Here is a 16,273-nt window from a genome sequence, read left to right as displayed (position 1 = left end):
TCCGTAAGATTTTGGACATGCGTCCTCGGGGCCGTGGTCATCAGTACCTAGTAGATTGGGAGGGGTACGGTCCTGAGGAAAGGAGTTGGGTTCCCTCTCGGGACGTGCTGGACCGTTCGCTGATCGATGATTTCCTCCGTTGCCGCCAGGTTTCCTCCTCGAATGCGCCAGGAGGCGCTCGGTGAGTGGGGGGGTACTGTCATGTCTTGTCATATTATGTCTTGTTCCTGTTCTTTCTCTTCACTCTGTCTCCCTCTGCTGGTCGTATTAGGCTACCTTCTCTTTCTCTCCTCCTCCAGCTGTTCCTCATCTCCTCTAACTACCTCGCCGCAACCCAGCTATTCTCCTCTGCTGCTAAGAAGGGGACTCTTTAGTAAATATCAGAAGGACTTTCTGTTTCATTTGTCGCCCTCTCTGAGGGTTGTCTATTTTGCCATTTTTTACATTAAAGGACTCTGTTTTTGTTAAATCGCTTTTGGGTCCTCACTCAAGTGCACAACATTATTATACTCAGGTAGACTAAGTTACCTTTTTACATTATGGCATTACAGAATTTGCAATTCCACATGTGGAAATATTGCTACTGCAACATGTTAGCGCCACCTTTTCACATGTGATGAGAATAACACTATTTCACCACCACAGTACATGGAAACTTGCAATTCCATATTCTTACATGTAAAACTGCAAATTAGATTTTCACATGTAAATTACTTTCACGTGTGAACTTGCAATTCCACGTGTGAAAGTGAAAACGTGTTTTTCTTCTCACATGAGAAGAGGTGGTGTTAACATGTGAACTCTAAATGTAACACACGTGAAAATACAGTTTCATGTGTGAAATTTAAGCTTAACATTTGAAAACTGCAAATTTGTTAAGTTTTTTTTTGTTAGGGAGTGTTGACTTTGGGTGAAACAAGGCTGCTCTGAGGAAAAATCCATTGTGGCCAAACAAGGCGTCTGAACACACAGGCGTTTACAGTGAGCCCAACGCAACCAGTTTACAAACACTCCGCACTATTTTTGCACACTCAGAGATATTTCTCCAGTGGTTTAACACTGCAGTCATCATGTACTTGCCGTTTGCAGTATCCCAAAAACAGCAATACCATTTTCAGACCTTCTCATGTCAGCAAGCCATTGACACTCTCTTCCCCATATCTACAATGACAGTTATGATCTGACATACTAATCGTAGCTAATCTACTTCTGTTTGTGTGGATAGGATCAGGACCAGGACACACAGTTATGTAGTAGGTCAGAGCCTCCCCCAAAGTCCTGGCCTCTTTCTTTACCATGAACATGCAGCTGTTAAATAGGTGCTTTTTCAGCCAGACTTTTACCTCCTTGCTGCTGCTGTTCTCTGGGAGCCCCTTGACAATGTTGTGGTGCCTCCTCCACATGTGTTGACCAGCACTGCTTTCATTGCTCTGTGATTCATTGCACTGTAGTTGAAATACCTGTTTGGGTAGTCATGTCTCCACTGCATTCCACATCTCGTCCCTTGGACCGACACACCACATACTCCTCCCACTCCTCAACATGGCTGTCACGCTGTCCCGCTGTCACCCTACGTCTCAATCCCAGTACCTTTTCAGAAAGCCCTGCAGTAAGCCCAAATCACATTAAGGATAAGATGGACTGAAGTGAATAGCTGAAGATTGATTAGTGTTGTGAAAGGAATTCTATAATAAATACTGATTTCAAGGTTGATAATACTGAAAATGATGATGAAGTTTATAGGTCAAGGCCATATTTGTGATTCGGAACAACGGGAAGAAGAGGGTGTTGCATTTGAATAAGGGTAGGCTGTCTTCAGTCTGTTTTCCTATGACTGTATGGGTACAATTTCTTTCTTTATGCAGTTATTATGGGTAGTGATTCTAATTCGATTTTATTATTTGAAATAGTTTTGTTTCATTTTTAACCAGTAGTGGTGTTTTGTTATTTTAACACATTCCTCACATTGTGAGTCTTGTGTCAAAAATGGGGGAATAGTGATATGTAGGAGTGTATCGAGTGATCGATGAAGGAGTGTACTGTCGTGTTGCTTGTTCTGTTCTGTTTCGATACCAAATCTCACCAGATTGGGTCTGCTGGGTTAGAGGGGTTAGAGGTCTAACTTCCTGATCCTGTGACTCTGCGGTGAAGTTGACAGTGTGATGGGGGGTATAAGCCAACAGATTGGGTTGTAATTCTCTTTGACATATGTTTAGAGATTTGTGTTAAGAGTAATTGGTGAAAGTACTAATGGTCATATTGTCAATGCTTGTCTGGATTTCCTGAATCAGAAATGAACTGAACTAAACTGTGTTTCTGATCTGTCCTCTCTTGAGGTTATCATGAGGGTGACTGCAGTCGTTGTCTTAATGCATGGAAGGAATCATTTGTCCACGAGAACGGTGTGAACCTCAAAACCCCCTGTAACTGACTGAAGAAGAGCAACAAAGGCGTTCAATTCGGCGCTGTCCGCATCACTTCTACCGAGAGACCTGAGTCCGAGCCAGCAACCGGTGTACAGCATCCAATCAAAGCTATCAACTGCTTTTCTCGCATGCCTTTTCTCTCAGGAGTGCGACATGAGTACACGTGGAGTAGGCATGGAGAGAGTGCCATTCCAAAACTTCCCTCATGTTGCTGGTATGCTGGTTGACTAGGGTGAGACATTGAAATTGGGACATTATCATGGGCCATCCACTTGCACTATGAAGCTATCTATAGAAGACTATGAAGAGACACCAGAAGATTGAGTGCCTGCCTGAAAGGTGGGGGGGGGGGGGGGGGGGGGGGGGGGGGGGGGGGGGGGGGGGGTCAACTGTGCCCAAAATTGACCTAGGCTTGCCTTCAATTTGGGGTATCAAGTTGATTGTAGAGGTCTAACACACTGCTAAATTTAATCATTTTGATTAAGGATGCATTGGGATACTGATCTGTGGTTATAATCATGATAAAAGTGAATACTATAATTATGGATAATTATGCTGTATATTAATATAAACATACATTCTGCCAGTGTCGATGTGCTATGTTGAGGGTTTTTAACATTGAGTACTAGGACCAATCACCGAAGCATTGTCGTTCTAATTTTGGGTTGGATAATTCATTGGGTTTTGATTATGATTTGGGTACTGAAAGATTTTTGAAAACTGACCGATTGATTTGAGTATGTTCTTAGTATGTTAATAACTGTATGACATGGGTAAAGAAGTTGTGTACTTAAGATGTTGACACTATTCTCAGCATGCCCTATTGAATGGAGAGGTTGAACTCTGATCCTGAGAGTGCCTGTTTGTTAAAACTATACTTTCAGTTCCTGTTGATACTGTGTTCCAGTTTTACTTCTGCTAGCACATGATAGCAATAGGAGACAGGATTGGGAAACTAACTGCAAATAACCATACGCTGAACTCCGCCTAGCAGGAACATCATTGTATTAGCAACTATTAATTATGAGCTGATATGGTATTAAGGTTAAGGGACATCACCCTGGGCGGGGTGAACCTCAGTAGGGGATAAAAAGGGAAAACACCATCTTTTGAACTGAGTGTGTTACTTGAAAATTACTGTAAGTGTAAACTCCGGGTTGCAATCCTTATTAAACAAACTAACCTCTGATCAAATAAGTTTCCTGTGGTCTCTTGTATGAACTTAGGGCAGAAATCCCTGACAATAACTAGTTTGTTTAATAAGGATTGCAAGATGGATTGCAACCCGGAGTGTTGTCAGTTAGTTAATTAAACCATAAATCAATATGTTTTTGAATGGGGATTTAAAATGTCCTATGCAATACAGAGACCTTTCCTGAATTCATGCCCCTTTCACACCAACACACAAGACAAATCCCTTGATTCATAAACTTCAACCCCCATGTTAAACGCACAACTCCTTTTGAAAAGTCAAATGACAGGAGCCGTCAATACTCCAGTAAACATCATCATGAGTTTCAAGTATTTGCTTGTGTGTCCTTTGCTGCCATCCTGAAGCAGAGGAAACAACTATACCCACTATACCCAACTATACCCATATACCCATTACAGGTGGTAGTTACGTTTTATGCATCAACCTCTAATGTGTTTTACTGCACTGAGTCAGCAACACTGGGCTTATACTGTTTACACAGAAGGTGGACAGAGACACGTGCTTAGAACCTAATTTATACTCTTCATAAAGCCTGTTGAGATGATTAATAGGCAATGCAGACAATAGATTTTCTGCAATGAACTGAGGAATTTGAAACAATCTGAAGGTTCAAGACGTAGCCTGTTGCACATCTTCAACCCTTCAATACATCTGAGAGACATGCATCCATTTAAATTGTTCCAAATGCAAACTTGCAAAAGATGGTTATGTGGTCAAACCAGTGTGTATGGTCTGGATGAGGGGAGACAGCCGGGCTTCTGTTCATGTAGCAGATAAAGGGAGGGGAGAGTTGGCCATCTTGATGCAGCAGCAACAGGCTTTGTGGATCTGGGTCTGTGGTGTGGCTTTCAGAGTGTGGGTTAGTTGGAGCGCGGGGGAATAAATAATGCAGCTCTTTGTCTTCCACTCACGCACGCGCGCGCGCGCGTGTGTGTGTGTGTGTGTGTGTGTGTGTGTGTGTGTGCGATCCTCCCGAACAGACAGTCCATACTATTTTGTTAATTTAATATACAGTGCAGGTATGCAGTATACTCGCTGTAAATGTGTACAAATCTATACTGTACACTATGTACATCTAAGAAGAAAGTATGTGTAAGTATGTTCTACATATGGAATAAACTACCTGAAATAGATCATTTACTTTGGTTGCATTTATTATCATCTGTAGTGAAATGGCATCTCCTTGACTAATGTACTGATACCGTATGTATACAGTCAACTTAAAGGAACTCAGCAGCAGTAGAAGACATTAATAGGAGGGGTGCTGAAATGTCTGCCACCCTGCTGGTCTTGATGAACTCTCTGTGCCAAACGCTTGACACTGCTTGCGTTAGTAGAGATCTTTTTTTATGGCCCTATTTGCATGACAAAGTGTGCTTCTGATTCATGGGTGCTGAGGAAGGTGGAGGGAGAGGGGGGAGAAGGCTGGCTGGAGGCAGAGGTGGACTGTTGGACAGAAAGGCTGTGATTTTGTCCCTCCTGGCTGGCAGCAACAGACAGACGCTCCTCACCATGTATGGCAGTGGCTTCTCCACAGAGGCCAGTTAGCCAGCACATGCTGAAGACTGGAGCTGGACACTGAATGAATGGACTGGGCATATGTCAGAGGACACACAGTACATGGGAGTAGAGGTCATCAGGACTTAAGGAGAGTTACAGCAGCCTTGGAGTAACACTGAGCAGTAAGACCTGGAGCGGGAGCAGCCTGAGTCTACAGTAAGCCCAGTTACTCATCACATGTTGCAGTCTGGGTCTGAGGTACCGTTAATATGTGTTAGATAAGGAGTAGCATACAGCTATTTTATTTGACATAGTTCTCTTAGAAATATACCAAAAATATAGTATGGTATCTATCATCTTTCAAATATTGTTTAACCCACGGTATGTGTTTGCGCTTTGCTAGACATTTTATTGTTGAACAGAGCTGAATTTGTCTTTGAAAAGAGACAACAGTATGATCCATTGAAGTAAACCTAAATGTTCCCTGAAAGGCAGAGGCCAGTTAAGCATTGTGTTTTCTTCCAGCTGTGGAACATAGAGAAGTAGAGATGACTGGAACCCTGCTGACTCTGGTTCTGCTCTGTTGCATAGTGGTAATGTCTATTCCTTTCTTATGTAAACTAGGAAATCAACTGGAGAGAGAAACAAGTTCACCATTTTCAGTGTTCTTTTTGAGAAATTCATGCTTTTGTTGGTAGACCTGATACGTTTCAAAGGCTTAACACAGCTATTCATTTGACTGATTATTCTGTTTGTTTCTATTTTGAGATTATTAGATAAGTACACATCAAGGATATTACATGTCTATGCCATAGCCAACAGAATAAAGCAAAGTAAATGTTTCCTCTATGGTAGGTGCTGTGTGAATGTGAGCCAACTCAGCCAGGGCTAGACAGAGGAGAGAGGGGCTCAGATGGTGAGTTCTGGAACTGCCAATCACAATCTGATGCACAATGCTTGAAACTCTTTTGTATGCCAAGGCTATTCCATGTTGTTTCCATAGAGATTTGCTCAAAGAGATGACAGAAGTGTTCCTGTAAAGTATAATATCCACATGTGGACTGATCCATGCCTATTTGTGGTTGTGTGTTCCTGGTGTCATATTGACAGGGGGCAGCAGTATGCGCCTGGTCCATCAAACATCAGACTGGGTGTTCCAGCTGGTCAATGTGTCCCTGGCCCTCTCCCAGGCAGGGAGCTTCTGCAGGGGCCAGTTCAGCTCCCTCACCACCCTGGGCCAGCCTGTAGACGAGGAGGGAACCCTGGAGCTCATCAGGCAGGCAGGCCTGCAAGGACCCATGTGGGTGAGAGACCCCAACAGGCCAATCAGCAGGTCTCTGGCCCTTGCCAAACAGTGTGAGTTTAGCAACTTAAACACCTACAGATGTAGGATCATAATTTGATCACTCTTTTGTTGCTGATAATTGTCCTTCACAGCAGGAAACACAAACTTGTAGTGTATTTGATTTTTAAAAAGGCTACTAAAGTTTGTCATTTCCACTTTGAAATTTCAGATTTGCCCTAATGGAAAAATGTATCAACCCCTACAAAAATGTCCATTAATTATAATCCACATAATAATTCACATTTCCAATTGCTGCAGGATTGTTTTCCTGCTGTAGAAAACTGGCTCAAATTAAGATCTTACATCTGTATGTCCTGATGCCATATTGCATGATGATCTGTACTTGGGTGTTGTGGGTTAGGCTTATGGTTAGGGTTAGCATTGAAAGTGATCCCCTCCTGTCTCTACCTGTTCAGATGTGTTGTTCCAAGCCCTGAACTTCCCCAGGGACTCCCAGGAGGGCTACGGCCGTGTCAACATGACATTCCCGGCCCTGCCAGCTGTGAGCGTGTGTGTCCGCGTGCAGTGGGACCCCCAGTGGTACCAGGTGTCCACCATGTACTCCTACGCCGCGGCCGTCTTCACCAACGAGTTCCAGCTGCGCGGGCAGTTGGACGGGGCAGGACGCATCCTGCTGGCGCTCATTGTTCATGGGCAGCACCGCCCCTACAAGGCATCCTTCCCCAACGATGGCGCCTGGCACCACCTCTGTGTCACCTGGCGCAAGACTGACGGCCAATGGGCCATCTATGTGGACGGGGAGAGGGGGGACATGGGCTCCGGGTCTGACACCCCCAGGGACATACATGGAGATGGCATACTTATCCTGGGGCAGGATCAGGACTCGTTTGGAGGGAACTTCACCGAGCCCTTTGTAGGGAATATCACAGATCTGAATGTCTGGGACACAGCCTTGGAGCAGAGGCAGTTCCATGCCCTGAATGGCTGCTCATCATTGACCCAGGATGCTATCTTTACCTGGAGTATAGATAATATGACCCGTCACCCAGTGGTCAGAGAGGTGCCAGCCATGCTGTTCTGCCCAGGTGAGACTCCACCTACAGTCACACAGCATTGAGATACCCCTACATAAAATCTAGCTATAATCTGATCAGCTCTTTTCTATTGGTTGATCTGTTGATTCCAGGTTTGTCAACTTAGTTGAATCTTTGCCATAACTTACCGTCAGCCATATTGTTTCACCTGCCCCTTTGTGGTCTCTTGCTCCTATCGAGGTACTTCCCATTTATGAAGGATTTGTTCACACATAAAATTCAGCTCACGTTATTTGGGTTGCCTCCTGCAGGTTTTGATCAGAATGTTGGTCTTTTGATTCTTTTACATAGCCTTTTAATGATCTTATGGTACGTCCTCTATAGGACTTTCTATGGCAAACCTACAGCCCTTCTTCCAGACCAATCTGTTTCTATTACTCATCCAATACTGAGGCAGTGGTGGTTGTTCCCAGTCTCCCATCAGTTGGTTGTTTGAGTCCTTCTGGGTGATTTACCTCGAAAGAGGCCAGTTACCCCAGTGGCTGTCTGCCTTAACACATCCAGGATGTCTGTCTGAGAGACATACATGGGGGAGAGGAAACTGTTTAGCGTGGTTCACTGGCTAACGGCCATGTGGAGGGCAGAGAGAGGGGAATTCGCGCAAGTATGAGGTCTGCTTTACGAAGAGAATGGAGCTCTACTCAATAGTGAAAACCAATCAAATGTTTAACCGCCATGAAAAATAATGGATTTCATTGCTGTGTGTAACAAGGGAATTGACTCACAATGGAGGGGCTTTTTGCCAGCATACATTCTCAGTAAAAACACGCTCAAATCAATTGGAAGGAATTGTCTACGTTTTCAAAGGTTGTTGAATATGTTGAATATGAAAGTATAATAGTATTACACTTGTAAATTGCTATCGATTTCAACAAAGTTATGTTAGGCTACAGCATGCTGAATTAAACCAAAAACTTAGAGGACTACTGATTAAGCAGAGGTGTCACAAATCACAAAATGTGTGTGTGTGTGTATGTGTGTGTGTGTGTGTGTATGTGTGTGTGTGTGTGTGCTTGCGTGCATGTGTGTGTGTGTGTGTGTGTGTGTGTGTGTGTGTGTGTGTGTGTGTGTGTGTGTGAGCAGCGGTCCACAGGCAGAGGGAGATGCAGGGCTGCAGGACTCTGGAGGGCTGGTCTAGCCAACAGCTCCCCCTGTATGACTCTGCAGACTGCTCCACCACACTGCCCTTCATCTGCAGGACCAGCAGGGGTGAGTCAACCACTACCTAGACTGCCACGACCTATGACCAGACCATTACTTACATACTGTAACGAACATGGCTCTTTACTGTACACCCATAAGTTGTCTATTTCTGAACAGACTAGTGAAATTCATTTTGCATCACATTAGGGAAACTGACTGAACATTAATATTTGTGACTTTGTACAATGCTAGTAACTACCGTCACCAAACATCAGAGAGGAACCAGGGACTGTCTTTGACACGACTGTTTCTTACAGAGAGCTATGTTAAGATGAAGGAGTTGAGTGAGTCTCAGCGCTCCCATCCTAGTCCCTTCATGCACCACCTCATGCAGATCTCCAATGGAACGCAGGTAAAGACTGATTACTATAAATCATTGGTTGCCTGTCTGGATTAGGACATTTACGGTTTATCTCTAACCTACTCAACTTGACACAGCAATAAACGTTGTTCTGTCAGTTCAATATTCTTGAACCCTGTTTTGGATTTCCTCTCCATCCTCTGCTGTGTATGTGTGGATGCGTGTGCGTCCCCGCGTGCATCTATCTGTGTGTGTGTATTAGGGCGTGGAGGGTGTGATGGGGGGGCAGCCAGGGATCCAGATGAGCTGGGGTCAGGCGTCCAGTCTGCTCAACATGTCCAGGCAGGCCCTGGAGGACACCAGGGAGGGGCTGCAGCCTGGGGACATGCTGTCCATGGTCCAGCTGCTAGCGCGGGCTGCAGACGTGCCCACAGACACGGCCGCGGAAGGCAACGACAGCCTTGCCACCATCAGCGCCGGGGAACTCAGCCACACCTTTATCACTGTGGCTGATAGCCTCATCAGCCAGGACAACGCCCCCAAGTGGCAGGCCATCAAACAGGTACCAATCAACTATTCAAATGTATTTATAAAGCCCTTCTTACATCAGGTACCAGAGAGGCAGGCTAAAACATGGTCTGGGATACGGTGGCGGTAGTGCCGCCAAGGTGTTGGGAATATAAACATGACTACTGGAGTGTTTGGTATTTGCTATTTTATTAGGATCCCCATTCGCTGTTGCAAAAGCAGCAGCTACTCTTCCTGAGGTCCACACAAAACATGAAACATGACATCATACGGAGTATGGCAGTATTATTTGAGCATATCTCCACTAGAGGGCAGTAAGATCAAGTGGATACTGTGAATGAGAAACTATCAAATGAATGCTTAAGCTTGGCTAGATAAGTGTACTTGTACAGAGCACATAGGGTTGAATCTTGATCAAACTTCATCGCAGATACACTAAATTTAATCTGCTCTAGATTGCATCAAAATCTGTCATGACAATAAACAGGTCTAATTTGTATATTGTAAGCAGCACTTTTTCACAGACTATTATGATCTCTGGTCATGTTTAAATGTGTGTGAACATTTTGAAGATAATATCCATTATTGTCTTTGTTGAATGTTCTTTAAAGGAGCACAGTGAAATGTGTTGTGCTATTATGGTTAACATATCACATCCAAAACAATTACTCAGACATGTCTAACATTGTACTTCATATAAACCGCAAGTATTGCAAGTCTATGTATCCTGTGTTAGGCATTTGAGAAGCATTCATATTGTTGCTGAGATTTTGCCTCCCCCATTTCACCCACCTCCCCTCCCCCAGGCCTTTCTACCCTCCAAGGTCACAGCAGTACAGCACAGCCAGGCTGAATGTATTAGAGCAGCTAGAGGACTGAAACATCCACATAGCAATGCTTCACCCACAGTCTCTGCTCTATCCAATAACCACAGCCAGGAGTCTCCTGACCACCTGACCAAACTCTGGGTCCTAGTTATGGGCTTAATATTCTGGTTAGGTCACTTGGTCAGGTGAAACTCCTGGCCCTACCAATGACTAGTGTATCGCCATGATTAAACCCCATTCCCTTATCCCCACCCTGTGCCCCAGGTGGTGAGTGGACCGATGGCTGTGGTCAAGAGCATTGACCGCATGGTGACCAGTCTGAGCACTCAGCTGATGACGGAAACGGACCATCTACTTATCCACAGGTCCAACATCAGTGAGTCACTTAGTAGAGTACAGTGCATTCTCTAGTATGTTAATGTGTTCTGTGAGCTGCTGAAAGGCTGAAAGAGCGGACCGACCATAGAATTAAGCAATAAGGCCCGAGGAGGTGTGGTATGTAGCCAGTATTCCACGGCTAAGTGCTGTTGTTATGGATACAGGCCTTAGCCATGGTATATTGGCCATACACCACACCTTTAATGACAACATTCCTATCCACAGTGGCTCTTCATCAGGTCCCAGATGGTTGATAGCAAATAGGAACATTTAGTGTCCAGGCCTTTCTGTCCTTTCCATGTTTACTCATTAGTACTTTTTTGTAGGATGTGCTGTTGTTACTACAACCATTTGTCTTACAATAGTATTCTGTTCATTCCACTGAGAATATGTCTTTATGTGATTCAGAACTGGAGGTTCAGCAGCAGAGTCTGGGAGAGGGATCGAGCGGGCCTAAGTTCTGTGGTCCAGACGTAGAGAGCGTCACCAACATAGACTGTATCTCAGTCCCCACGCAGAACATGCAGAATCTCCATGACAACGGTGAGAGACAGCCCTGAGAGTGTCCGTATCTCATCTGCACTCCTTCAGCCATGGCCTAGTGCTTTACAGTCTCAACCATGCATTCCACATTCCAACAGTAAACACCTAGTGAAGAAGGATTCTATTTGAAATACCACACATTTATCAAGCAGTGTTTTATCAGCACATCCCACTGGACACACCATGTCATTTCAATGTGGATAACTGGGTCATTTTTGGTTGAGATGTTGATCATTGAGATTACAACCTACATTCACCCACTCAAAACTAAAACGTAAAGTTTGTTCAATTTCCAGTGTGTTGTCACCATGCTTTCAACCATCTAAAAGCACAACCAAATTGCAATGGAAAAACAATGTCAGGTTATTGGGTTACTTGTCACCCACTGCACTTTTAACCATGTAAAATCACAGCAAAGTTCAAATGGGAATACAATGTCAGATATTTTGTTTATTTATATAACAGATTAATGTGTTATCACTGTGCTTTATCGAATAGCACAACTAAAATGACCGAGATTGCATTTGAGATGACGTTAAAAGTACATGGTGCAAGTGATCAATGCCTTTCGAGATTCTGCACAGATTATTGCAGCAATTGTGAAGATCTCCACAGACCTGCGACAACCTATCCATGTTATCTTGAATCTCCACACTTTATATGATGACATAAGAAGACATTTATAGTTACAGTGACTTCAAAATGTGGCCATGGAGGTGTCACTCATTTTAATGTTGAATGTTATTTTAGTTTGTAATATAGGCTATTTACTGTATTACAAAAGTAATATTGAATTGTGTTTGGTTCGACAACCTAACCTAATATCAACATTTAACCTCTTAAAGTTCGGATCCTTTTTGTCAATGTAAAAACTGGTTGTCAGGAAGTTAATAGGCCATTTATTTTATTTCAAAAGTGATTTTGAGTTGTGTTTGGTTGTCAACGCAACCAAATATCAACATTTTGAAGGATATTTATATTCTGCTTGGATAGTTCCATCTGTGCCACTGGCTTGAATTCCAGTTCGACTACAAATTAATAATGGGTATGTTGAATATTCGACTCCATCTCAACCAAAAATCGTTAAAGAACTAAATCATATCAAACATTAAATGCACTTTGAATAAGGTTTGATGAAGACGTGAATACAACCTAGCAATTATTCATTTGTTTACAAAGTGGAATTCAAGTCAGACCAAGTCAGTGGCACAGATGGAGCTATCCAAGCAGAAGATCAAGTATCAGTCAAAAGTTTGGACACACCTACTCATTCAAGGGTTTTTCTTTATTTGTACTATTTTCTACATTGTAGAATAATATTGAATACATCAAATCTATGAAACAACACATATGGAATCATGTAGTAACCTAGAAAGTGTTAAACAAATCAAAATGTATGTTATATTTGAGATCCTTCAAAGTATCCACCCTTTGCCTTGATCACAGCTTTGCACACTCTTGGCATTCTCTCAACCAGCTTCATGAGGTAGTCACCTGGAATGCATTTCAATTAAAAGGTGTGCCTGGTTAAAAGTTAATTTGTGGAATTTATTTCCTTCTTAATGCATTTGAGTCAATCACTTGTGTTGTGACAAGGTAGGGGTGGTATACAGAAGATAGCCCTATTTGGTAAAAGACCAAGTCCATATTATGGCAAGAACAGCTCAAATAAGCAAAGAGAAACGACAGTCCATCATTACTTTAAGACATGAAGGTCAGTTAATCCGGAAAGTGCAGTTGAAAAAACCATAAAGCGCTAGTATGAAACTGACTCTCATGAGGACCGACACAGGAAAGGAAGACCCAGAGTTACCTCTGCTGCAGAAGTTCATTAGAGTTACCAGCCTCAGAAATTGCAGCCCAAATAAATGCTTCACAGAGTTCAAGTAACAGACACATCTCAACATCAACTGTTCAGAGGAGACTGCATGAGTCAGACCTTCATGGTCAAATTGCTGTAAAGAAAACACTACTAAAGGGAACCAATAATAAGAAGAGACTTTCTTGGGCCAAATAAACACGAGCAATGGACATGTTTGAAATCAAACAGAACCTGAAACTCTAGGCCTAGTGTATAAGTTGAATTCTGTGTTGAATTGAAACAATAGCTGTTTATGAATTTGGCACAGCAGGTATCCTAGTGGTTAGAGTGTTGGGCCAGTAACCGAAAGGCTGCTAGATCGAATCCCTGAGCTAATAAGGTCAAAATATGTTGTTCTGCCCCAGAATAAGGCAGTTAACCCATTGTTCCTAGGCCATCATTGTAAATAACAATTTGTTCTTAACTGACTTGCCTAGTTAAATAAATAAAATAGAAAATTCTATATAGGCCTAAATAGCATTGTTAATGATATACGAGTGATTAAGTATGTTTACATTTCAGTTGCTCTGTTAAACCTACCCTTTAGAATGATTTCCATAGCAACAATGAATCTATTTAGTTTTTAAGTGGATATCTCTCAACATTCATTCTCACGATAGCACATTGGTAATAGTCAGTGACAAAATATCAATGCTAAACAGGGCTTGGCCTGGTTTAAACCCTGGATCGGTAGATAGATCCATTTTCCAGTAGGAGGTGCTGCCCAGACAATTCTTTTATTTTTTGATAGCAAATATAATGTTGAAGATCTGACATTGATTGAAAGGTACATATTCAGCATATTTTATACAAGATTTGTCTATGCTGAAATTTGGTTACCATGATGACATAATCCTGTGGTTGAAATTTCACCCTCAAAACAACAGTTTACGATGATTACTTTTTTTAAATGTAATGTATTTTCTACGAAGATTCCACGTCACAATAAGTTGACAAATGACGTTGAAACAACTTCGATTCACCCAGTTCATGCCCAGTGGGATATGTACTAATACAGACAGTATGTATTCATCCCATTTGCACTCCAGAGGCCTTGACTTTAGTCAACTACTCATTACAATCTATATTAACTGGCTATTGTGAGACATAACGTTGATCTGTGTTTCCACTTACTGCTGCATTGCTAAGCTGCCTAGCGTTCTTAGAAGAGAGAGACACATAGTTTGGTTAGTGGAGATATGGATGTTGATGTTGATGTTGTATGAGCAGGCTTCCAGAAGGTGACTGTGGTCAACACGTGGTACAGTTCCCTGCGGCCTCTTTTCAACGCGGAGGAGAACATCACCATGATTCCCATCGTCACCGATGGCATCCAGAGGTATGGAAGATGAGAACTTCTTTCAGACCAAGGTCATATTCAGTAGGCACGAAGTCAGGAGAAATCATTTGAAACAGGGCGAGTAGTTTTGTTCATGAATGACTGTAGATTTTAATCAATCCCTTAAGAACATTCATTTTCATTTTCCATGAAGACTTTTTTTTCCAATTAGTGCCTACCGAGCATGATCCAGTGTTGATATCCAGTCTTATGTGTGACTGCCACCTTATGGCCTGTGCTGTGCTATGTGTGTCAGGTACCTGGGCACCATCCTGGGCTCCTCTGTCATCTCTACTACAGTCCTGGGGGACGGACAGCCTGTCAGCATGGCTGTGCGCTTCCAGCTCCAACACAGATCTCAAGTAAAGACCTCAGTGTCTCACACTCACATGGACTATATTCCTCTATGCACTATATACCTCTGCCTCTTCCACAGATATGATACTGAATATCCCCTTTGTTCTCCTTCATAAGCCTGTCCTTTACCGTGTGAAGTGTGAAATTGTCCTTTTCCATCGATTGCTTTAGAATTCTGCAGGGACCGTGTATGACCCAGTCTGTGCATTCTGGGACTTTGATCTGATGTGAGTATCATGACGGCAAATTCTCATTATGTCCAGCAGGTTGATGTTTATTGGGATGAGTCTTGTCCTGGAGGCAGAACTGAGCGATTTCCTCTAGAGGGCCAGCTGCAAAGTAAAAATTGGCTTTATTGTATAAATGTGCTTTTTGGATTTAATTTAAGATTAGGGTTAACAGTGGGGTTAAGGTTAAGGTTCAAATCAGATTGTATGACTTTGTTGCTGTGGCTGCTAGTGACCACTCTGCAGAGCTGCCTCCAGAACAACATTCATGACAAAAAACAGTAACCTGCTTACATCTATAGAAATCAGATTTATTAGTGTAATGGTCACCATACATTGTTATGAAACTGTTGTACCCCTCTAGGCCAGAGGCAGGTGGGTGGTGGTCTACTAAAGGCTGTGAGGTCATCTCTAAACACTACGACTCCACTGTCTGCTTCTGCAACCACACCACCAACTTTGCCCTGCTGCTGCAAGTCTATGAAGTCCAGGTAAAGGTCCATTCTACCCTCCACAATTCCTCACATTCCACATTGTGAAATAGTACAATAGAGACAGTCAACAGACACTTATAGTTTGTATAGTTCAGTAGTCATGCCTGGGAGCCCGAGAATTATCATGTGACAACTCCTGACACGGGCTGTTCTGAGTCAAAACATGGGAAGAAACTTTACAATGCAAAAAATCATTTACTCTTTAAAATAATGTTATTATTAATGAAAATGTTGAATTCATATTTTGATAAACGATTTGGAAACCGTTCTACATGCCAATAAGTTGAATACAGGTCTTGGAGGGAGTTGTCACACGATAATTCCCGGGTTCGAGGGCATTATCGCTGTTATAAAACGGTTATTAATTAAATGTTTTAAATAAAGGCCTCTCGAGTGGCACCGTGGTCTAAGGCAGTGCTAGAGGCATCACTACAGACCCGGGTTCGATCCCGGGCTGTGTCGCAGCTGGCCGCGACTGGGAGACCCATGAGGCGGCCACAATTGGCCCAGCAATTGGATATCATGAAATTGGGGAGAAAAGGGGGTAAAAAATTAATAAAATAAAAAACATTATTTTAAAGAGTAAATTAGTTTTTGCATTGTGAAGTTGCTACACAAGTGGGCTGGTCGTTAGTTATTTTCTTACGTTTTGACCCAGCCGTTAATTCTAATCATT

At 42.9% G+C, this 16,273-nt stretch overlaps 1 protein-coding gene across 1 annotated transcript; it reads left to right on the top strand.

Annotated features, from left to right (window-relative positions):
* Positions 1-8,631: 8,631 nt before the first annotated feature.
* Positions 8,632-14,961, top strand: LOC116374747 (adhesion G-protein coupled receptor D2-like). The gene is made up of 8 exons (XM_031829434.1): positions 8,632-8,748; positions 9,000-9,094; positions 9,306-9,605; positions 10,663-10,774; positions 11,185-11,319; positions 14,411-14,519; positions 14,776-14,881; positions 14,956-14,961. Exons 1-8 carry the CDS (start codon positions 8,643-8,645, stop codon positions 14,959-14,961), a joined length of 969 nt encoding a protein of 322 aa, XP_031685294.1. The 5' UTR covers positions 8,632-8,642.
* The last annotated feature ends 1,312 nt before the right edge of the window (positions 14,962-16,273 follow it).

Source organism: Oncorhynchus kisutch, linkage group LG8, assembly GCF_002021735.2.
Source record: "Oncorhynchus kisutch isolate 150728-3 linkage group LG8, Okis_V2, whole genome shotgun sequence".
NCBI lineage: Eukaryota > Metazoa > Chordata > Actinopteri > Salmoniformes > Salmonidae > Oncorhynchus > Oncorhynchus kisutch.
The sequence above is the reverse complement of the archived record's forward strand: the minus strand, read 5'-3'. Positions and strand labels throughout refer to the sequence as shown.

What these genes read in the sequence shown, in the direction of transcription:
- LOC116374747 (XM_031829434.1), top strand. Translation starts at nt 8,643, where the DNA reads ATGCAGGGCTGCAGGACTCTGGAGGGCTGGTCTAGCCAACAGCTCCCC. An exon ending in CATCTGCAGGACCAGCAGGG is followed by an intron (nt 8,749 to 8,999) that starts GTGAGTCAACCA and finishes TGTTTCTTACAG; the next exon opens with AGAGCTATGTTAAGATGAAG. An exon ending in TATCCACAGGTCCAACATCA is followed by an intron (nt 10,775 to 11,184) that starts GTGAGTCACTTA and finishes TATGTGATTCAG; the next exon opens with AACTGGAGGTTCAGCAGCAG.